At 32.9% G+C, this 23,791-nt stretch overlaps 2 protein-coding genes across 3 annotated transcripts; one reads left to right on the forward strand and one right to left on the reverse strand.

Annotated features, from left to right (window-relative positions):
- Positions 1–2,260: 2,260 nt before the first annotated feature.
- On the reverse strand, positions 2,261–7,222 carry LOC129804684 (40S ribosomal protein S9). Of its 2 annotated transcripts, none has more exons than XM_055852223.1 (4): positions 7,138–7,222; positions 6,773–7,017; positions 6,389–6,575; positions 2,261–2,498 (listed from the first exon to the last, which is right to left on the reverse strand). In XM_055852223.1, the coding sequence occupies exons 2-4, from the start codon at positions 6,993–6,995 to the stop codon at positions 2,324–2,326; spliced, it is 585 nt and encodes a 194-aa protein (XP_055708198.1). In that variant the 5' UTR covers positions 6,996–7,017; positions 7,138–7,222; the 3' UTR covers positions 2,261–2,323. The 2 variants fall into 2 exon arrangements, with proteins under 2 accessions (XP_055708198.1, XP_055708200.1); XM_055852225.1 differs by having other exon boundaries at positions 6,773–7,039; positions 7,138–7,212.
- A 2,283-nt stretch (positions 7,223–9,505) lies between these two features.
- LOC129804671 (cleavage and polyadenylation specificity factor subunit 6) lies at positions 9,506–22,135 on the forward strand. The gene is made up of 7 exons (XM_055852199.1): positions 9,506–9,812; positions 9,888–10,106; positions 15,517–15,981; positions 18,005–18,175; positions 19,052–19,827; positions 21,304–21,435; positions 21,507–22,135. The coding sequence occupies exons 1-7, from the start codon at positions 9,753–9,755 to the stop codon at positions 21,640–21,642; spliced, it is 1,959 nt and encodes a 652-aa protein (XP_055708174.1). The 5' UTR covers positions 9,506–9,752; the 3' UTR covers positions 21,643–22,135.
- Positions 22,136–23,791: the final 1,656 nt, after the last annotated feature.

Consider the following 23,791-nt stretch of genomic DNA (forward strand, 5'->3'; position numbering starts at 1 on the left):
AAGTTTAACCACTCTTGAAGGACCATTTATTAACCGATTCACAATTTGCAATTTTTTGCAAATTTTTCAAATCCTGCTGCATCGCTCTCAATCAGTAATGAAGCGATAAACAACTGGTAATTGGGTTTATGACAGTTTGAACCCAGACTAGACGCGAAATGGGAAGAGATATCAACTACCGGTCTTCGGCGACCCCCTCCCTCCATAAGGCGCTATTATTTTAAGGCGTTTTTCCCCATTACTTACATCCTAAACACGCAAAACCATGTTTTTTGGTTTATTTCGGAAACAGCTCCTACGATTTCTTTAATTTTTGGATATATTTTTGTGGATGGTCCAGGCGAACATTTCATTCATACAAATGACAGAAAAAAAATTCGATATCGAATTTTGGAAGGTGAAATATTTAAGAATTCCAAAATTATTTCGGAATTTCGTATATATTAAAGTTTAAACTTAAAAGTCATGTTATTAAAAAGTTGCAGTTCATTGTAAATTCTAAAAATAATTTCAACCGTCATCCATTAAAAAAAATTATCCGAAAGATACAATTCAACACGAAGAAATAGAGCTCTATCTCGTGAGTTCGAGTTCGAGAACTCTGCAAAGCTGGGATATTGTGCTCATGTCCAGGGAAACTTTAAAATAAAAAAAACCGCTAATCTGTCAAAAAAATTGAATTTATTAATTTAAGAAAAAACGTTGTTATGTTGCTCAGGATCACTCAGGATTTAGCCTTTTTGTAATGATATTTCCATTATTTTTAATGGTTTTTAGGTCGTTTTTAAACTACACATAACTCTGTATGTCAAATAATAATTCTCAAAATTTAACAAAAATCTGTAATTAGAAATTTTCTTCCTTAAAATTTTCTGTTAAAAACTATAAAAATTTGTTCTTTATACTTTATAGTTTTTTTATTTCATTTTCTCTATTTGTTTATTTCTACTTATTATTTTTTATAAAATCGTATTTTTTTTAAGGATAAGAAATTTATAATAAAAAGCTAAAAGCATTCAGTTAAAATCGTTAAAATTTAAAAGATCTCACAGAATCCTATTAAATGCCATTTGCAAAGGGCATTTGAAAGGGGTAATCAGTTACGATCACGGAACCTAAAGAAATCGCAAAAGATAATGTGAAGTGGGTTCGATTCCCGATACTGGCAGGCATTTTTTTTCACACTTCCTTGGATATATTTAGTGAAAAATTTGTTTTTAACGCGTTACAATGTGAAAAATAAATTAATAATTAACTTAAAATCTCCTAATCGATAACTATTCAAAGATTCCATAGTCTGCTCTTTAATTCATAAAGGGAGAACTTGAATTTTTTACATGTTCATTAATTAATTTCCCCCAAAACCTCCCCCGTTCCCGTGTTGTTGGTCAGGTGTCCTGCGAGGGAGTTCATGTCGCGAAGCCCCGAAAGGGCGGAAGAGAAGTCCACAATTGAGCAAACAGAAAAAAAATCCATATGGAAGTCATTAAACTTTGGTGGGCCAGAGAGTGTCGTGCTATTTGCCCACCGGGAGGACATTGGCATGGGCCTGTCGCGTGCTTCTGTTGTGAAAATATCCGGCGCTTGTGGAAATTTTACACTCTGTGGTGTGCAAAAATCCAACCCCATGTGACTCGGGTATTGCCATGGAAACGGCTTTTCTACGGCAAAACTTCCCGCCTGCGAGAGGGAATCGATTGCACGGGAATCAATTTTCCCAAGAGTCGCCTGCATCGGCTAAAGCGGAGGGGGATTTGAAGGCACGCCGCTCGAGGGCGCGTTGCGACAGTCCTGCATGCCACTGTCATCTTTGAGTCCTTCAAGAGCCACGAAATCATGCAATTCTTGCGGAATTTGCCACACAAACTCCACTCACCTTCAACCAAAAGTCCTTGGAGACACTCTTGACACGCACCACTTCGAGAATTGCCCCACAAATCCCAAGGAAAAGCCCTCAATGCCCCAATGTCCAGCTGAAACTCACGCAAACACCAAAAACCCGAACAAAATTCACACACTTGAGGCTTCCTGCCTGCCCACGGACACCATTCGATACCTTCGCGCCGGAAAAACAGCCCCTTGGAGCCTCTCAAAGTCCCATGACAATCACACCAACTTCCTCCCGATATCCTTCCCGAACCAAACTGACAGCATGAGAGGGAAATGGCGCGCGGGAGGACGCATGCGTCCAGGAAAACCATCCAATCCTCCTACCCCCAAAAAACAAATCCCCATTCCACAAAAAAAAGCCAAAGACAAGGGTTTTACTGTCCAACAAGACCTTTATTGAGCACTGACAAGACAATGCTTAAGAGCCGCTGGCTTAATCTTCCTCCTCTTCTTCAGCAGCTGCTCCACCCTGATCCTTCTTCAGGTTCTTCTTCTTAACACGGCCAGGTGGGCCACCACCGAAGGGTGACTTCACCGAGAAGTCAATGTGCTTCTGCGAATCCAGGCGCACGATGAACGACGGAATGTTCACCACCTGCTTCCGGACGCTGTTGAAGAGACAAAAGAAAACAATGTTAAAAATATCCCCATTTGGTCACTTCTAGCTAGGATTATCTTGTTTTATTTCTTTTGGAGATTCTTCGAGCTTCAACTATTATTGCTTAAAAGGGTAATGAACTTTCATTTGAAGGCCTAGTAGGGCAATGATTAAGAAGAATACTCTTAATAATTTCGTATTCCTTATTTTTTGACAATTAATTATTTTAGCTACTTTCGATCTTAATTTTTTTATAAGAATTGAATCAATTTTAGTTTAATTTTGTATTATTTCTAATTCTGAAATTTAAGAATTCCTCATTGTTTTAGATAAATGTAAAATCTAGTCTTTTTTTGCCAATCTGTAACAGGAGGAAATCGCAAACGGCTTAGTTAGTGGGAAACTGATGGGAATGTAGTCTAAATAATGATTTTGATTATAATCACGTTAAGCCGTGTCTCGGCTTAAATCGAAAGTGTGTCTAGTAGGGTATAAGAAGCACTAATTCCGAATTTTGCGATTTCATCCTGTTACAGATTGGCAAAGAGAAAAGGAAGATTAGATTTTACATTTATCTAAAACAATGAGAAATTCTTAAAATTCAGAATTAGAAATTATTCGAAATCAAACCAGAATTATAACAAAATTAAGATAAAATAATTGTCAAAAAATAAGGAATACGAAATTATTAAGAGTATTGTTCTTAATCAGCGAATATTTTAAAAACCTAAATTTAAAAAGAAAAATCTTAATTTACTAAAAATCGAAAAGCAATAAATTTTATAGTTTTTTTTGAAAAAAAATACACTGAATAAAAGGATACCAGAGATTTGAACTCACAAGTTTCCAAAATCATTTAGGAACTTTAAAAAAGAATCAAGAAAAACTTAAAAATAAGAAGTTTAACAAGTATTTTTAGTTGCTAAATTGTAAAAACAGAAACCTGGTTTACTGGCGGAAATCACGAATAACCAAAAGCCGAAATCCCGATAAGCCGAAAAACCAAAATCCCGAATACCAAATTCCCAAATAGCACAAATCCCGAATACACAATACCCCAAATAGACCGAAATCCCGGGAGGGTTAAAATCCCGAAAAGTCAAAATCTCGAAAAACCAAAATTCCGAAAGCCAAAAACCTGAAACGGACGAAAATATACGGAAGATAAAAGCCTGAATAATTTCTTTAACTCTTTCGACTCTTTTGGGACTCTAGTACCCAAAGAAGCATATGAATATTCTATGAAAAACAATGTTTTTTTAATTATTCAGAACTGATATAAATTCGATTCAAAATGTGAGATATTTTTTGTAGGACCTCAATTAATTCCTGAGCTTAGATATTTTTGATTAAAAATTGTGAAATTGGCTTGCAGCATATGCTGCGGTCCGGAAAGAGTTAACAAGGAAAATTTCCCTATGCCTCCTCCAGGAAGCGCTAATACAATCGTGGAAGTAGTTGATACTTTTAAGAATTCGGGATTTCATTCGAGATTTTAGTCCATTTGGGACTTCGGCTATTCGGGATTATAGCCGGAACCCCATAAACCACATGATCGAGATGAATCGTTTTTAAAAATACAGAATAGTTTCTAAAAGAACAGTGCAAAATGTCTTCTAAAGTTTTATTACCAAATTCCTGATAAAATATAATCCTGTTAATAATTTTGGTTTAATTATTCTTAGCAATCTAAACTCGTTAATTCTTCTAAAAACATTACAAAAATTTTAGAAGATTTTGATTTCTTAAGAGTTTGTCCACAATTAAAAAAAATCATCTAAATTTTCAAGAAATCCGGATTCAAATGAATAATTTATTTTTCAATATTATAATTTTTTTTAATGTCGCAGCAATAACAGTGCTTAGAAATCATATTGAACTATTTTTTAATAAAGTCAATAAGATCGATAAATAAAAAAATTTCTTTTTTCAAACTTTCCAAAAACTTGTCAAGGATTTTTGACAAAATACCGAGTTCAAATCACAAATAAGATTTTTGTCTTTTTTTTGTAACTCCAGCACGACTTTTAGATCAGGAAAATTTCACTCTTCTTTTCCTTTAAACATCAGCCCAAAATTCCATATAGCTCAACCGAATTTGGAGCGCGAAAGAATGAGATAGACATTATGCTAAACGCGTGGTAAAGAAAGGGATCTGAATTTTGAGTTCATGAAATTTTCCTGATTTAAAAGCTTTTAGCTCTGTATAATTTCGTGAAATCAAAATTCACGTTCATTTCTTTCTCAAAAAAATTGGCTCAGGTCTATCCCACTATTTCGGTGTCAAAATTTGGTTGCACTAAATTGAATTTCTTATTATGTTCAAAAGAAGAAGAGTCCGAAAGAGTAGGATAGACATATACAAAGCTTTTAAATAAAAAAAGGGATATGGTTTTCGATTACATGAAATTTTTCTGATGTAAAAGGTGTTCCAGAGCCATAAATCAGGTATTTATTAAATTTTTGAAAACGGGGAGTTCAAATCAGGGTGATGTCTAATTTTTTTTCTCTTTTTTTTGTTTGTTTCATTTTTCCAAGGTTCTTTTGCAGTCCTTTTTCTTTCATAATGTAACTCTCGAATTAAATGCAGTGCCCGCTGTACAAAATCGCTGAATTTGAAAGAAATCCGAATTATTCTTAAACTTTCCTTCTTTCGAAAGGTTTTTCAACACTGATTAGAATTGTTTATTTAAAACCATTTTCCCTTAAACGAATATAACAATTAAAAAAAAATGCAAAATAGTGAGTTCAAATCTCGAGTTATTTCAGTTATTGATATTTTTGTAAATTTGTATTTTAGAACTTTTTCGTTCTTAAATCCCTTAAAAAGAATCTAGAAATTATTGTTTTTCTTTTTCGAATTCTCTTACTTTATTAATCTAATCCCAGTGTTAAATTTTCGAAAATTTACTAAAACCTTTAAATATTTTTTTTTCGCATTTGTAGCTAAATTCAGCTAATATTTTTCAAATATTAAATTTATTTTAAGAATGTATTTTCAAGAAATTTCAGAAATTTCAAAAATTTCAAGAAAAAAAAGAATTAATTTTTTTTTTAAATTAAGGAAATAAAATTAAAAAATAATTTCTAATTTTTAGTAATTGTTTTTTATATTGCTTAACGATAAATACAAAACAATCATTAAAAATTAAGATATTATTTATTTATCTATTTTTTCTTAATTTCTTTAATGTCTAAAAATATTAGTAATTTTTTTAATTATATCAATATTAAGAGTATTTTGTAAAATGAAAAAAAAAGGAATATTGAATTCAGAAAAAAAATATTTTTTTAGTAATGAATATTTTTTTCGAATTCTTAACATTCGAAATTAATTTTAAAAAAAAAATCTGCGCAATTCTCGATTTTTAAAAATAATTGTAGTAAAAATTCAAAAGGTACTAATAAATCTTCAAAGTTTTTTCATTCCAAGATCCTATTATATTTTTTAAATCTCCAAAAAAAACCAAATTATAAAAAAAATCTAGATTTCTTTATTTTTTTCATGTCTCCTAATTATGAAATAAACCGTCTTTGGATAGCAAACGGTTTATGATTAACGCTATGGGAAATCAATCTCGCCGTTTGTTTGTCAAGAGGAGACATCGAGTGTCCTTCCTCTTTCACTCACAAAGGGCTCCCGGAAATACTTCTCATCGGTACTTACGGCACAAATCCTGAGAAATCTAAATCAAATCCGGATTCTCTCCGGGAAAATTGATTCAGTTTGTTTTTTTCGGGGCGTAAATGGGAACGGAGCAGCAGGATAAAGGCATTCAATCTCTAAGATTGGGATCCCTTGATCCTCGATCTGCTGGCACCCCATTCAGTGGCACCTCAAGAAATTTCAATCTGTCTCTCTGGACGTTGAGCCAAAGGATCATTAATTGTGGTAGTTACCGAATGTGTCTCTGGCGGATGAGGACACGGGCATGATGGTAGGATTTGGCCAATCCCAACTTGAATACTTGAGTCTGCAGACGACGCTCCAAGAAATCCTCAATCTTCAGACCAAGAACATAATCGAGCTTCATGCGGGACTCATCGAGCACTCCAATCCTCACCAGACGTCTCAAGAGGGCGTTTCCTGGGCAAAAAACACGAGAATTTGGATGAATTTCCAAGTTTCCGGAAGCAAATATTGAGGTTATGTCCATTAAAAAAAAGCCTCAGAGTAGGATTGTTTTAGAAGTCTCTCATGTTGTATTCGGACAAGAAGTGTCATTAATCTAGTCATCATTACCCCTGAAATCCAGAATTTAACAAAAAAAGAAGCATAATCACCTTGGAACAGCCTCTTATCGTCGCGTTCTTCCAGCGTCAGCAGCTCACGTGCAGCTTTCCGGATCTTGGCAAGAGTGTACTTTACTCGCCACACCTCACGCTTATTGCGGAGACCGTAGTCCCCGATGATTCTCAACTCCTGGTCGAGACGGGCCTTCTCGTACGGACGACGAGGGGTCACGTAGGTCTTGGAGAAGACCGATGGGATTCTCTGGTTAACCATGTTCCCGAGACTTTAACGTTGCCTGCCGAAAAAACAAATTCTCGCTACAATTTTTCAATCAATTTCAATCAATCAGCTTTCAGAGTTGTTTCATCAATGAATTTCACTATGATTTATTTAATATTTCACAGTATTTTCTCACCTTTTCGGGAAAACTCTCAAATGATCCACGTTTCTTCAGTGAATCGCGTGTCGAAAAGAAAGAAGCGCCGGAAGTTCACTTTGACGTTTGAAATTTCGACCGAAATTACCCGGCTGTACAAAACTTTCGATATTCTTAGTACCAGTTCAAAAGCACTTTTAATAAAAGGAGATAAATCTGGCTGTAATTATATGTAATTCCAATAATTCATTTTTATTAAATTTGATTATTTTGATAAATAGATAATGTCTGCAAATGAATCATTTAAAATCGGGGTAAGTCATTAATATAACGAATATAACCCTAAAAATTGATGACCAGTCAAATTGCCTCTAAAATCTTATCGTATGTAATACCTCGTGATCTTGTAATTGTACTAAGATTCGCTCAACTATCGGCTTTTTCTCAATATGTTTACTTTTTAATCCGGTATATGGCCGTTCCATTTTAAATCAGTGTTTCTTGACAATTTGTCTGTTCAAAATGAAAAGGTTTTAAACTACATTTTTTCGTATTTGCAATCGTAGCCATCGTAGCAAACTCCTTTATTTTGAGAAGACGAATATTCACGATTATTTAGATAGTTAGATTTAGTTAAGTTTGTATATTGTAAGCAAATATCTTCAAAATTTTATATTGTTTTTCTAACTTTTACCATGCCAACAGACGGAATTCTGATGAAAAATCCCATAAGATTTTTCAATGGATGTGCATTTAAAAGACATTTAACGCAAATTATGTTTTATTAAAGCGGCATTATTATACTTTATTAGCTTTATTATTATTAAATGTTTTAAAATACATAGAAAAATCATTGCAACCGTTATATATAGCAAAAATACCTCGTCAGAGGCCCCCAAAAGTGGACGAATTGACGACTGGTCTTGGATATCTTTTGCTGATAGAACTTATTCATTAATTGTAGACTGTATTTTTGTTTCCAATAGATATATAGATAGATAAATTTATTCATCAACTATGTTTTCGAAGTACAGTTTCGTTTTACTGAGATATCGTGTAGTTTTCAGCGTCCACCGCCGTCTTAGCGTTGGTGACCATCCTCCAGAGCAAAATGGTCTAAAAGCTCTTTCTCAGGTTGTATATGACAGTCATGTAAAAACATGTTTGAACTTTTTTTTTGAATACACAAAATCCTAATTAAAAAAAACAAAAACAGAAAATTTTGCTCTGTTGAAACTGCACTGCTTTGCAGCATTCTGAGAAGTTAAACTGGCTAACTCTTACTGAGCTGTAAGCCATTTGGGACAGGGTCCCATGACAAAAAAAGCGACATAAACACTAATCCTAAAATGCAGAATTGACAAGTCTGGACAAAGTTTTTCGCGAAATCATTAAAATGTTCGAAATGAAATTTACAGAGCATTGGAAGAAAAAATAAATAAATAACTCAGGAAAAAAAAGAAGCTAACGAAAATCTATGAACCGTTTCAAGATATAAAAAATAATAAGATAGTCTTTTACAATATGTAGATTAAATAATTTAATAAGAAATGCATGTATATTTAATTTTTTCTTTTTCAAATATTTTATTCCACGACTTACATTTTGTCATTTATACTCAATTATTATTTTGACAAAGTCTTTGGAATAATGCAGTAAATTAGCTATAGTTTTATTCTTTAAAAATGTTGATAATTTAATTTTTTTTTAATAGTTATATGGAAATGACTAAAATATCCCTGGAAGACACAGCAATCAATCTATTCTGAACAGAGATGTCCATTAAGATCAGGTATTTGAGTAATAATTGAATACGAATAGTTCCAAAAAAGAAAAAGATTGTAAAAGTTTTGAAATATTAATTTCCATCAAGTAAACAACAAAAAAGAATATTTATATTTTATTTTTAGGTAATATTTTATAGCCGAAAAGGTAACTTACATGGTTTATGGTTATAACTTTAACCCTTTAAGAACGATTGGGTCACTTGTGGTGACCCAAAAATGAAATTATTCCTACGGTAGTCCAAAGTCGTGTTTTGCTCTAAAACGTCGGAAAAAGTGATTTTCTAATTATTTAAACCTCCTCTGAAATGTTATTGATGAATATTGAATTCAATCTACAAATACTAATTGTATTTCCACAATTTTCAAAATTATTATAATATTATTCGTTTTTAAATTTGCTTTCAAAATTAATTTTTCTACCACTACAGTAGATTTTACTTTTCATATTCAATATTTTTCCCATATGTTTTCAGATTCAAATTAAGATAGCAGAATTATAAATGTAAAGAAAAGTATTTCTTCTTTTTTATTTTATTTTTTCGGATGTCGGATTAATATTAATTCTCAAGTTTAATTCTCCGTAATTTTAATTTCGAAAGCAACGCATGGTCCACCGGGTAGTGACTTCGAATTTCGGAGTGACTCGAGCATTTCTCTCCGGAAAAGTTATGAGTGGCGTTGCTCTTTTTTCTATTTCAATTTTCACCCAAAATTCCATTGAAAATCAGTGAAATTCTTTGTTAACTTTATTCGAGGAACACCATTGAAGTGTCGTGTAGTGAAATTGTGTGGAAAAGTGCAGGAAATTGGGCAGTATTTGGGCAGGGAGAAAACCGGCGTCGGACAGTTTCGTGTTTGGGGGAGAAAATGGCGGATGCATCAATAGATTTGTATGCGGACGATTTGGACCAAGATTACAACCAAAAGGTGAAGGACGATTCAGGGAAATCCCTGGCATTGGAAAGGCTGAAGATTGAGACGCACTTTCTGTGTGGTTTGCAGGATGATTTCGGGGGTGATGGGGTGGATTTGTACGACGATGTGCTGACTTCGCAGCCAGGGGGCACTCCAAGGTCCGATGGCGGAGGCCCCGGAGGCGACCGCTCCATGGACAGGTCCGAGACTTCGGAAACCAATGGAGGATACCATCACATCGGCAACAATCTGGCTCCCAATCACATGGGAAGGCGCTACCAGTTGTACATCGGAAATCTCAATTGGGTAAATTTCCAAGCAATTTCCTGTAACGCCCACAATCTAGGTTAAGGCCAAGAAAGCCTCCCGGATGGAGGAATTTTGTGATAGAATTGGAAGTAGAGTAACGGAGTAAAGCCAATTTGCCTTCCAAATCGATTTGTTGGACAGACTTTTTTTTTAAAAATGGAAAAGGCTTCCAACTAATTAAAAATCAATACTTTCACAGAGAAATGCCTCTCTAAAACAAGAGACATTTTCCATTATTTATGAACGTGATATATTTAATTTGTGATTTATAATAGAGGCTGAAACTCAAAGTTTACTTGCGTAAAATGCGCCTCATCAGTAGACAGGGGAATATTGTTTTATTAATAATACTTTTTGTGATATTTATTAGATGTATTATAATTATCTAGCTAGAGTTTTTTTTTACCATTCAAAGGTTAAAGATTTTATTATTTTTTACCTCTTAAAGTGTGAGGATAATGAGAGGATTTTTTCAGTAATTAAATTACATGAGAATAAACAGTATGGATTTGTAAGTAAGAATTAACTAGTAGCCAAAGGGCACGGTGGAAAGAAAACAAACCTATTGAAAAAAAAATAAAAAAGTTAAGAAGGAAAATTTACCTCTTTTCGGGTTTAAGGTTTAATCTTGCGAAGAATAGTCGTAAAATGTATACGAAAACTTTAAAATTTGCAAAACTTCAAAAGGAGTATCGGGCAGTTTGTTCAACACAACTTACTAAAAATGAAAAAAAAAAAAAACAAACCTCGAACATGTTGGCAAATAAATTAAAATACAAATGCAGTTCTTTTAGAGTTGGCCCTAATTTTAACATAAAATTAAAATTAAAAGAAAAAAACCAAAATGTAGGGAAAAATATTTTATTTTCCTGAAACATTTGTCATAAACGAAATTTCATTAAGTGTGGACTTCTAAGTTCTAGTTAAAAAAATATTTATCTTTTTCGATTTACTGATATTTTCAATTTTTACTTAGTCTTAGAATTAAGACATTATGTCTTAATTCTTAAACTAGTCTTAAACTTAAATGTCTTAAACTAGAAAATAAATATTTTTCTTAGATATTACGATTTAAAAAAAATCTAAATTCAAACATCTAAAAATCTTCACAAAATTTACTTAACCCTAAAATTACCAGGAATATTTCAAGCTTCTAATAAAAGTTTTGTTTTTGATAATTTAATTGTTTTATTGAAAATCTAAACTTTCAAATAAATAGGGGAGACTACACGGTGACGGCCGACTCGAAGGTACTTTACCTTATTTGTTCCAAAAATTAGCTCGTCCACGGACACCATAATTTTTGCCACAATCTTGTTCATTATTCGAGACTCAAAAAGATACCCAATATTAGTAACAAATTTATTCCAAACAATAGCTCGTCTAAATAGTCAACATTTTAATTTATCACAAGCTTACAGTGTATTTTGGGAAAATATTTTCATAAATTTTGCAGACTATCCTACGTTATTTTTTATTTAAACGTTTTAAATACCAGGCCTACACACGGAGATGTTTGGGCCACTTGAAACGTAATAATTGAAACGTAAAATTTCGATGAAAACATGTAAAAGTGTAACAACTTACCCGGTCTCCCCTACTCCATCCGTATCAAAAAAAAAACAGGTCACATTTTTGGATAATGCCCCAAAAGCATAAGACACACCTGAAAGGATCAATTAGGCAATAAATTCCCCAAGCCAATATTGTTATAATTATGCCCGTATATTAAGTTGCCGAAGGTCTCAAAAATCTTAATAACAAGCAATTAATTTATTTTTCAAAATCTAATTAATCATTTGCCCTTAATATTCAATCCTAAACAATTTCCTAAAAAAATCATGCTTGATGAGGAATTAGAGGAGTAAAGCTAGATAGCTAAGCTTTAGGTCTGAAGCCCGTATTACAGGGGGTCTCAGTTGCAAGCACCCCAAGTTGCACGTATTTCGAGGTCACCTGTAATGAATCTCAGCTACCATAAAGTTATCTGGGCTTATCACTTGTTTTTTACCTGTATGAACGATAGGAGCAAAAAAAGCCCAAAAATTTAAGTTATTTTTCTGACAATACCAATGGATAATAATTTTCGCTGTAATGAAAAGATTGCAAAAAAGAAAGTTGTAAAATTTCAAAGAAAATTGATGAAGTTAAAAAATCGTAATTTTTTAGCTTAAATATTTACTATACATGGCAAATATCTAGAGATCTGTATAAAATTTTCTAGATATCTTCAACCTTCTACTTTACAATTATGTACAAACGTTAGGAAAAAATAACTTTAGGAAGTTAGGAAAAATTATTTTCTTTATGGGACACCGGTGTTCCAATCGTCCTTAAAGGGTTAAATGAATATGAGCCTCCTAATTTTAAAAGTGATCCATAAGTGAATGAGGACTCTAAATGCGCGACTAGACTCACAAGAATATTTGGCCAAATTTGGCAATTAAAGAAATATTCGCAAGATCGTTAACTCTTAATGCATAATGTGGGCTAATCGATACGATAATAAATATCGTTAATGAAGAAAAACATTTTTTAGGACAGTGAGAAGCATGATGTGAAACATAAGAAATCTCATGCCCCTCCTGATATTTATGATCCTATTAACAATCAACCAATTAGAGATTAGTGATTTATAATTGAATGCATGGAAATTGAAAAAAAAATGGAAAATGCGAAAAAATACGAAATTCTTCCGAAACAGATAGGCATTTTTTGTATTAGATAGGTGAATAATTCAATAAATAAGAGTATGTACCTATTTTATTCAAAGTGCGATGTTGGATAATAATTCTAAGACAAACTAAAATTTAATTAAAAGTGTGACTTAGAAAAGGTTTTCCCTACTTAAAAAATAACAAGAAACTATATTTTTTAATTATTTCAGTCGCAAAATCATGTTACATCTTATAAATCACAAAATATTTCTTCAGAAATGTCATAAAATTGAAGACTGAAATATCTCGTATTCTGTTTTTAATAATATTGGGATCTTTGTTTCAAAGTGAAAATAAAAAAAATCATTCTATAAATTTGAAGATTTTTTAAGGAGTAAAGCTTATTGTAATAAGGAATATTATTCGGATTTTAAATATAGAATATATAAGGATATTCCTAAAAAGTAGGCATTTTGTAACTTTTTAATAGATCGTAAAGATTTCGACCTCTGAAGAAAAGTTAGTCCTGCAAAATTAAGTAAATACATATTTTTTGAAAATTGCCAAATGAATTTTTTACGGGAATTATGTAAAATATTGAGTTTTATTTCCTTTAATATATATATTTTTCAATATAAAAAGAAATTAATCACAAAATACACAATTTCCTTAATTCTCTTAAAAAAGATATATTAGATGAGATCATATATTCTGTCAGTAGAAGAGGTAAAAAGTTTGGAGTGGTATATCTCAGCTCCTGATGAACATAATTGGATGAGTGAACTATTGTTGGAAAGCTTGGCTCATTAGCTTTCAGAATCTGGTATATGTAATTGGCTATGGGTAAATCATGGTCATCCAGAACCATTTATGTCGAAGAAGACACTTTTTGCAGCGTCATTTTTGACCATCTACTGCTGGGACCAGGAGTGACCCACAATTCTCGCACTTGGACTGTTCGTTAGAGGAACTCAAAGGGTATAATTTGTAGAAGAAACTTTTTTTTTGGACGTCTTACTTTTTTTTATTCATCGACTTTTGCAAGAATTTTAACATTTTATACGCATAGAAAAAAATGACAGAAATCCTTCTATCTCATTTTCTGGACAAACTAATGAAGATATCGACTTGGAATGTTCTAAGTACTCCCCCATAAGTTGATCCAAGGAATCCAAATATCATATCAATTTCATCCCCACGTCTATCCTTCCCCTCCAGAAACCACTCTTTTAGGATTTTTGTAATTTTTTCCTTGCGTGTAAAATGTTAAAATTCTTGCAAAAGTCGATGAATAAAAAAAAGTAAGACGTCCAAAAAAAAAGTTTCTTCCACAAATTGTACCATTTGAGTTCCTCTAACGAACAGTCCAAGTGCGAGAATTGTGGGTCACTCCTGGTCCCAGCAGTAGATGGTCAAAAATGACGCTGCAAAAAGTGTCTTCTTCGACATAAATGGTTCTGGATGACCATGATTTACCCATAGCCAATTACATATACCAGATTCTGAAAGCTAATGAACCAAGCTTTCCAACAATAGTTCACTCATCCAATTATGTTCATCAGGAGCTGAGATATACCACTCCAAACTTTTTACCTCTTCTACTGACAGAATATATGATCTCATCTAATATTTAAAAGCACTTATTCAAAAAATAAAAAATTAGCTGAAGATTCTTTACAATATCTCTTCTTTGTACAATATTTTTTTTTAGATTTTTTATTAAAAGCACTGCGGAGTAAAAGAAAAACTCAGGCAATAGTCTTTTTGAAAAATGTGCTACAAATAGAACATTTTTCCATAAATAAAAGTGATAATTGAATGTAATTTTTATTAATAAACAAAAAAAATAATACTTACATTAGAAATTTCCCAAAGACTGTTTTATGGTGCTATTCAAAGGGAAAATGAACATTTTTTAGCTGTTTTCTGTTCTCAAGTGCTTCTGCATTATCGACTGTTCTTTGTATTGGTTCCTGTCTCGACTGTCTGGTGTTTTTAGAACACGGGCAGAACTGGGAGGAACAGTCGAGACAGGAATCAATAGAGAGAAAAGACGATAATGCAGAAGCACTTAAGAAGAGTAAAGGGCTTCAAAAAATGTTCAGAAAAAAGATTTTCTGTTCATTTTTCATTGGAATAGGACCTTTATTCCCTATTTTAGAATTTCTTATATTTTATTAATCAATCTTTAATACAGCTGTAAATTGTTTATTATATCGTCCAGGTTAGAATGTAAAGTATCAAAATAGAGCAAAATCGGACAAAATTGTGAAAATTTGATTCTCAGTTATTGTAAATATAAACTTACAAAAAAATCGAAAAATATTCAATTTTAATCATTCATGAAAAATAACAGCTAATTCATATTTTTAATTTATTATTTTGTTTTATTTATTTGATAATTTATTTAAACAATAATTTAAAAAAGAGACTGAATTTTAATAATTTTTATTTTAAATTTATTTCACTCTTGTACCTATTTTTATCAAGATTATTCATTAAGAATAAAAAAAAAGAGAAAAAAAAACATGAAAAATATGTGCTATGATCAATTTTTTATCTTAAAAAATTATAATAAAATTTATAGAGTTAACTTTATAAAGAAGAAAAGAAAGAATGAAATATACAAAAAATAAATTTTTCAATTTGCAATTCGGCATTTTCTTCAATCTTTCGATGGGCACTTTCGAAAAGCACTTTCTAACTTCATGATCCATTTTGGTTTTTTTGTGCTCTGTATTTCTTTGCAGTGGACAACCGATCAGGATATCGCTGATGTGATTGAGGACATTGGCGTGAAGGATTTCCAGGATGTGAAATTCTTCGAGAATCGCGCCAATGGGCAGTCGAAGGGCTTCTGCGTGATTACTCTGGGCTCGGAGTCAAGCATGCGTCTGACTATGGATCGTCTGCCGAAGAAGACGATGCATGGGCAGATTCCCATGGTGACTCCGGCCACTAAGCAGGCCCTCAATCAATTTGAGAGTCAGCAGAAAACGCGCCCCAATCCACCGCCTTCGAATGGCCCAAGGGGACCCCCATCGTCCATGGGAGGTCCTCCGCCCCATTCCGGAGGGCCCCCACCTGGTCATCAGCCGCGCATGATGAATCCCAATGGACCTCCGCACATCCGGGGCCCTCCGCAGTTCCAGGGCCAGAGAATGCCCGGCGGACCACCAGGGCAACCCGGTGGACCCGGAGGACCAAGAATGGAGGTAAGATGCATGATTTCTTATCCATTTTATTCGTTTCTTTTATCATCCGGCACTTTTGGCATGTTTTTAGAAAAAAAAATAAATTAATCAAATTTGAAAAATTAATTTATTGTAGAAACGTAATTTAAAATTTCTTTAGTCTTTCCCCATTTGTGAAAAATCTTTGCAGAGTAGTTGTTTATGAGTAAAATTTGAAAAATATATTGAAAGAATTGAATTTGTTAAGGTCACAGTAAAAAACTCAAGAAATATTTCTAAAAAATCAATATTTTTCAGAAACCATAAGATAATATTTGATTAAAATCTATTGAAAAATATATTTTAAATAAATTTAAATTTAACAAATAAAAAATACGTAAAAGCTAAGTGCTGAGTACAAGAGTTTACAAAGAAAACATAATTTAAAAAATACATGCTGAATTATTCAAAACAAAAACAAAAAATTGAAAAAAATAAATAAATTATGTTCAAGTGCTCGAAAAATCTTTTAAAAAACTTAAAAATATAAACGGCCAATGGTTCTGGAAAATCTTTCAGCAGAGTTTTTCTTTCTCAATTTTATTATCAAATAATAAATTGTATTTTTTTTATTTTGAAATTTTTAAATAAAAAATAAAATATTAAAAATAATAATATTAAAGAGTATAATGATAATAAAAAAAGAATAACTAAAAATAACGAAAAAAAATTAATAATAAAAAAGAATAACTTGTAAATTTAAAAAAAATATGATCTGCAATGAAGAATGTTGCAAGGATTCTATTTTAAAATTAGAAATTGAACATGCAAATACTCAGAAAACTTAAACTAATTTTATTTAATACAAAGTGTGAAAGAAAAAGTATTGAAGACAGGAAGTGATTATTTATTCTTCGTCTTTTTATTTTATATAATTTGTTTTTTTTTTAATAGAAGTATTTTAGTATTGGTTTTTTTTATACATGATTATTAAAAAAAAAAACATTAAATTAGAAACCAGAAATGATATATCATTCATTTATTGCTTGAAAAAAAAAACTTAAACATTTTTTTTTTCGAAACTGCGGGTTCGGATATGAAAGTAAACAAGTATGAATATTTGAAACTCCATGAACAATACAATATAAAAATGGTTGGTGAAGCTTAAACTGAAACATGTAAAAAGGAAAACGAGGAAAAATTTAGCTAAAGGGTGTTATTTTCCGATTTGACAACGCAGCTTCCATTCATAAACAAATTTTCAGATAAGTTAAGTTAGTTTATTTATCAAACTAATTCTAGAGGACACTTCAGTCAATAATAGTTTCATTGCACTATAAAAAATTATTACATAGTCCTGAATGTATTTATAAAGGATGAAATCGATTTTCAAAAAAAAAAAATCAAAAAACCATATTAGTTTGATCGAAACTCGAAGTCCGGAAACCGAATATTTGTTTTATAGAGGATTATAATTTGAAATTTCTGACACTCAGGAAAAGGTAAACTATAGTAAAGAGAGGTATAATCCCGATGCTTTTCATAGAGTGCGACTTTAACGCTTGTTTTTTTTACTTTTAAAACAATTTTGGAGGATCTTTTGAATTATTTATTTATCGGTTCAAATCGGTTGAGAACCGGTCAATGATAAATTATGCGAAAGTACTTCTGAGGTATAGCATCTAAAAGTCGCGAGTTCCAGCATTTCGCAAAGCCTGGGACGCTTTGCCACCGTTTTTATTCGAAATTCCGTGTGTCCGAAAATTCAAATTTCACTCTAGGGCCTCTTGTGTTAATCTGATAAACATCATGATATTTTAGTTAACTAGAACCACTAAATTTTAGCAGCGATTCTTTAAGGTCTCATATCGATTAACTTTGCGTTTATTAGATACAAAATGTTCAAGCTCAAATTATGTTTACTTTTATTTCTGACCCAAGAAAACTGCCTAATAAAATGCTTTATGTATAATTTTCTCCATTTGTATAACTAATATACGAATTAGAATGTGTTGCTGTAGTTGAAATGAATGTATAACATTGCTGACTTTTCTGGCCAATTCAGATGCAAATGCACCAGGGAGGAAACCACATGAATCAACAACCGCAGGGGCCTCAAGGGCCACCAAGATTCCAGTCTCAGGGCCAATGGAATGGACCACCGAGACCGTCTGGTCCACCACGTGGAGGCCCAATGCCTGGGGGACCATCTGGACCGCCCCAGCATCGACCAATGGTAATGATTTAGTTTCAAATTCAAGCCCAAAAGTGCCACATTTACTCATTTAACATTAAAGTTTGCTAGTCTTCGAAAAACAAAACAGAGGTCGTTTTGAGATATTCGATATTGCAAGTTCGAAAATGATAGACTGTAGCGCCACTTGCGGTGACTATAAAAAGCTGTGATATTTAGAAAAGTTTGAACTTTTCAAGATTTTATTTATTTACGCTTTTGATCATTGATTTTTAATAGAATGAAAGAAACTGTTAAATATCTGAATTGTTACGAAGATTCTTAATGCATGTAAAAGAATTTTAATATGTATTTTTTTATTAAATACATAGAAGATATTTGTTTTATAATAATTATAAAAAATTATAGTAATTTTTTCAATGTTTTAGAGAACAAAATGAACGCTAATAAAAAAAAAAAGATTTAACAATCAAAAGTTAAACTTATAACAAAATTTACGGAACAATGAAAAAAAATAAAATCGACATTTGAAAACAAAAAAAATATAGATATTAGTTTACTAAAAATCGAGAAACAATTTTTAAATTTTTATTTTTTTATATATATTTTTTTAATTTATGTTAAAATAATAAATAATTATTTTAAAAAATAAAAATAAAAAGGCATAAAAAATTTTAGGTTAGTTTTTAAAAACTAAGCTTTGGAAATCCGAATTTTCCAATTTTTATTTATTTCTTTATTAAATTTTTATTTTTTAACTTCCTTTATGTTTAAAATGTCCCCGAAATACTTAAAAAAAGAAGAAATTAAAAAAAAAAAACATTTTAAAATAAAAAAAAAAACAAGTAAAAAAATATTTTAATGAAACCTTTGTAGTTTCATTAAACAAGTTTCCTAAGCACAAAACTTCCTTTGCAGTTCCAGGGAGGTCCTGGAGGCCCACCACGCGGAGTGCGTCCGGATTGGAATAGGCCTCCGATGCACGGAGGTTTTCCTGGTCAGGGACCACCTCAGGGCCATCCACAGGGTCCGCCTCACATGCAGGGACCCCCTCGTGGTCCTCCGTCTCAGCAAATGGTAGGTCCTCCGCATGCACCACATCCACAGCCGGCTCCTCATGTCAATCCGGCCTTCTTCAATCAGAGCGGCGGCCCCGGAGCCCCTCAGCACGCCCCCATTGGACCTCCACACGGAGGACCACAGCAGAGTATGCAGCCTCATCCGCAGCCACACTTTGGCCAGGGAGCCCCACGGGGACCCTGGCCAGGAGCCCCAGGGAAGCCCGTGGGGCCACCATTCCCCGATCAGGGCATTCCCACACCTCAAGTCAGCGAGGCTGAATTTGAGGAGATTATGGCGAGGAATAGGACAGTGAGCAGTTCAGCAATTGCCAGGGCAGTGTCAGATGCCGCAGCTGGGGAATACTCGTCAGCTATTGAGACCCTGGTGACGGCCATTTCGCTGATTAAACAATCGAAAGTGGCTCAGGATGAACGCTGCAAGATCCTCATCAGTTCCCTGCAGGACACTCTGCATGGCATCGAGACCAAGAGCTACAGTCGAAGGGAGAGATCTCGGTCACGGGATCGATCCCATCGACGAGCTCGACGTGAGAGATCGACTTCGCGGTACCGCGAAAGATCTCGCGAAAGGGATCGTGACCGTGATCGCGAGAGGGATAGGGATCGTGAAGGGTAAGTAATTTACATTCTTGGCATTTATTTTTAATTTTTCAGAATTTTATCTGCTTTTTTGGGTTACCTACTTTGACTTTTTGTTTATATTAAGCAATGCCCTTGAACCTTCCCTAATACCAGCTTTTCAAGGTTAAGTGTTTAAAAGCTATTAAAGGGGTTTATTTCTCAACCGATTGACGTAAGTTTGGACTCATTTCAAAGGTCTTTGAATTCCTGACAGGTCTAAATCAATTTCAAACGTTTATGTAGCAGTTAAAGATCGATTATCTGAAAAAGAGATGGCAAAGCGTCCCAGCTTTGCGGAATGCTCGAACTCACGAGATAGAGCTCACTGTGAAATAGTATTTTGCATGATCTTTTGGTATCACTGATCTAGTAGAGTTCAAATTCATTCATAAATCACAAAAGCATTTGAAAATAAAAAAAACGGAACTTAACCGGTTCATTACCGATGAAGACCGATGCAGCCAGGTTCGAAATTGCAATATCTTTCCAAAAAATCCAAATTTAACCAAATCGGTTGAAAAATGAGCCTTCCAAAGTGGTTGGTTTTTGACCTTGAATAATTCAAAATGGCGAATTTTCCGTTCATAGGTATGTTTGGGCGAAATATTCGCCTGGACTAGTTCTAAAGCATGTCCAAAAATCAATGAAAAAGCTTGGGCCAATTTTGAGAAAAATAGGAAAAAACAATATTTTTAGGGAAAATTAATTATTGGGGATGTAAAATTATTCAAAAATCTGTACATAACTGGTTTATTACCGATGAAAACCGATACAACCGGATTCTAAATTGCAGTACCTTTCCAAGAAATCCAAATTTAACCAAATCGGTTGAAAAATGAGCCTTCCAAAGTAGATGACATTTGACTTCAATAATTTAAAATGGGGAATTTTCCGGTCATAGGTATGTTTGGGCGAAATGTTCGCCTGAACTAGTTCTAAAGCATGTCCAAAAATCATTGATAAAGCTTGGGCCAATCTTTTGCAAAATTAGAAACACCTCATTTTTGACCTATTTTTGGGGGATAGGGAACGTATGAAAGGGGAGGAGGGAAAAATAAAGAGGTTGGGTACGAGATAATGTCATTTGAGGAGGGGTCATCGAAGACCGGAAGTTAATATCTCTTACCGTTTAAGCTCCAGAGGAGTGACAAGTTGAAAAAAAAGTCGATTAGGTATATAACTGCTTTCTCTTTAAGTTCGAGCAATAAAAGAGGAAAGCCTGATTGCGATAACGTCCACCGCTAGCTTAATCCTAATAATCAACATCCATTCTAAACTAGAAGATCAAAATCTCTTTCTCGTCAAAATCTCAGCTGAATCCCTGAATTGAAACCCTTGGTCGAAGTTTTTAATTGGACCTTACCTTGGATTATCGAGGTTCTTGTGAAATGTATAGGTCAAATCCTTTCTTTCTAATTGAGATAAAAGGAAGGTTTACTTAGAAAACTTTTTTTTTTGTTGGACTAGACGCTACCACAGCGAGAGCAGCAGCTACAGAGAAAGCACTCGAGAGGGACGCGATAGATCCAGGAGCCGTGATCGAGGAGGCGGCAGCGGCGGAGATGGTGGCGCAAGTGTCGAGCATTACAGAGAGGAAAGGTAGGTCATAGCCTGGTATTTTTGGTGTTTGAGAGAGGAAGAGATTTTCAGGAAAGAATTGTATTTGGTAGCCGTTCGCGTCCGAGGAAATCATCGGAAATTGGAGGGACTGAACCCAAGTACTATGCTGATCCGAGCCGCGATAGGGATCGGATGCGCGATTTAGAGAGAGCACGAGATCGTGATGAACATCGTTCGCGTCACTAAATATTATTCACAGTTTTTTTTTCTCCATGATTCAAGAGAGATGATCATTGAAAATTCTATCTGCCCCCCATTCAACTATTTAGTCTGTATTGCTGTATTATCATAGGAAGAAAAAAAATAATAATGTCCTTTGGGGCTACTGCAGCAGGATGTGGAAGATTCTGTGAGAGAGATCACTGAGATATTTTCCAGAGGAGAGAAAGGAGGATTTTGAGAGCAAGAAAAGGCGAATCCTTGATGATTTAAAAGGATTGAACTTCAGCAGTAGTTGACAGAGGAATTAATAGATGTTCGAAGAATGAAGTTTTGAAGAAAGGAAACTACTACTAATTTAAAAAAAAATATTAACAAGAAAAGGAATGAAGAGGAGATTGAAGAAGAGTACTTCAGCGATGGACGCCGTGGGATGACAAAGAAGAATGTATTGAAGAAAAAAAAAAGAAAATCAATTAATATTTAGAAGTAAAAATGTATGTGAAAAAACCTTCAAAAATTGTATTTTTGTATTTATTTCCTATTTATTTTATTTATTCTCTGAACAATTGTACAAAATATTAAGCACTTTTCTCAAGTGCTCAATGTAGATAGAAAATGTTTTCTACTGATTTTCCTTTGGGAAAAGAGGAAAAATCTCGAGAGGAAAATTTTTGACAAAAGAAAATATCAATTTGGCTGTGAAAAAAAAATATCTTCTCAAAGTTCTCACTGTACTGTAGCAAATTCTTTTTAATTTATTGTACAAATTTTTATAATATTTTTTTTTCTATTTTCTTTTAAATTCAAGACTGATCTTTTATGAAAAAAAATAATAATTTCTTTTCTTAAAAGAAATGAAAATAATTGTGATCTGTATCAGATCAAAATCACCATTTTTTAAATGCTTTTATTCTGTATTTAATCTTTTCTAATTTGAAAAAAAAATCTAGATATTAAGATTAAAAAAAACAAAGAATTGATAAAAAAAAAGAATCCTTGCGAAATGTTGCAAAAATGAGTCAATTGAAAAAGAAAATTCACAACTGAGTGAATTATTTTTGTCAGACTGTGGCAAAAAACACTGGAAAATTGCTTAAGAAAATTGTCCTATTTTTTCAACAATTTCACGCAGCACCATTAAATGGATGATTGCTGTTCAAAAAAAAAGACAACAAAAAAATGTTATAACATTCTTTTATTTATTTTTACACTCTAACAAATTGTACTGATTTTTTATGTGAAGATACACGCTGTGAAACCGAAGTAAGTATTTAAATATAAGAAATAATTTATGTAAATATTAATTTTTATATCATAGTGTCTAGAAATTTAATTTAATGGGGAATAAAATATAATTGTTTAATCAGGATTCAATAGAAAAATCAAGATAATTTTTATCTGATCTTTGAATTTGTAAATTATAAGAATTTTTTAAAATGGTTTTTTTCTCAATTTTTATTTAAATTGCATAGATAAATGGATAAAGGGATAAATTTTTAAAGTAAAAAAAAATGTATTATTGAAAATGGATTTGACGGGGATTCGAACTCATGACGTTACAATAAGGCATCCTTGACTAATCTACTGCACCACTGTCATTTACGCGGCTAAGTGAAAACTTTCTTATCCTGTTTTTCTCTCAAGATGTTTTTGGGTAAATTTATTATCATAAAAAAAATAGCACTTTTGGAACTCGGATTTTATTTTCTATTCGGAATTTAATAGCTCCGGCAGACCTTTTGGAAAAGTTCATGTAATCAAAATCTGCATCCCTTTCTTATGCCTTAGACACACTTACGACTTAAGCCGAGAGACGACTTAGTGGAAAATAATGGAAATGTACTTTAATCATTATTTCGAATATAATTACGCTAAGCCGTCTATCGGCTAATCCTCAGGTCTTTCGAGGGCCTTATACGTTTTGCTTATGTCTATCTCATTCTTTCGCACTTCAAATTCGATTGAGCTAATTTAAATTTGTTGTGATGTTTGAAAAAAGAAGAAGAGTGCGAAAGAATGAATGAAATAGACGAAATGGACATGCAAAGCGTGTGAGAAAGAAAGTGATTTGAATTTCGATTTCATGAAATTTTCCTGATCTAAAAGGTCAAGCCATAAATATACCAAGTTGAATAATTTATTTGAATCTGATTGGGTACTGATAACCGACGTC

Source organism: Phlebotomus papatasi, chromosome 2 (genome assembly GCF_024763615.1).
Source record: "Phlebotomus papatasi isolate M1 chromosome 2, Ppap_2.1, whole genome shotgun sequence".
In the NCBI taxonomy this organism is placed as follows: Eukaryota; Metazoa; Arthropoda; class Insecta; order Diptera; family Psychodidae; genus Phlebotomus; species Phlebotomus papatasi.

What these genes read in the sequence shown, in the direction of transcription:
- LOC129804671 (XM_055852199.1), top strand. Translation starts at nt 9,753, where the DNA reads ATGGCGGATGCATCAATAGATTTGTATGCGGACGATTTGGACCAAGAT. An exon ending in CCGGAGGACCAAGAATGGAG is followed by an intron (nt 15,982 to 18,004) that starts GTAAGATGCATG and finishes TGGCCAATTCAG; the next exon opens with ATGCAAATGCACCAGGGAGG. An exon ending in CGCCCCAGCATCGACCAATG is followed by an intron (nt 18,176 to 19,051) that starts GTAATGATTTAG and finishes CTTCCTTTGCAG; the next exon opens with TTCCAGGGAGGTCCTGGAGG.
- LOC129804684 (XM_055852223.1), bottom strand. Translation starts at nt 6,995, where the DNA reads ATGGTTAACCAGAGAATCCCATCGGTCTTCTCCAAGACCTACGTGACC. An exon ending in CGATAAGAGGCTGTTCCAAG is followed by an intron (nt 6,576 to 6,772) that starts GTGATTATGCTT and finishes TTTTTTGCCCAG; the next exon opens with GAAACGCCCTCTTGAGACGT. An exon ending in ATCCGCCAGAGACACATTCG is followed by an intron (nt 2,499 to 6,388) that starts GTAACTACCACA and finishes TCTCTTCAACAG; the next exon opens with CGTCCGGAAGCAGGTGGTGA.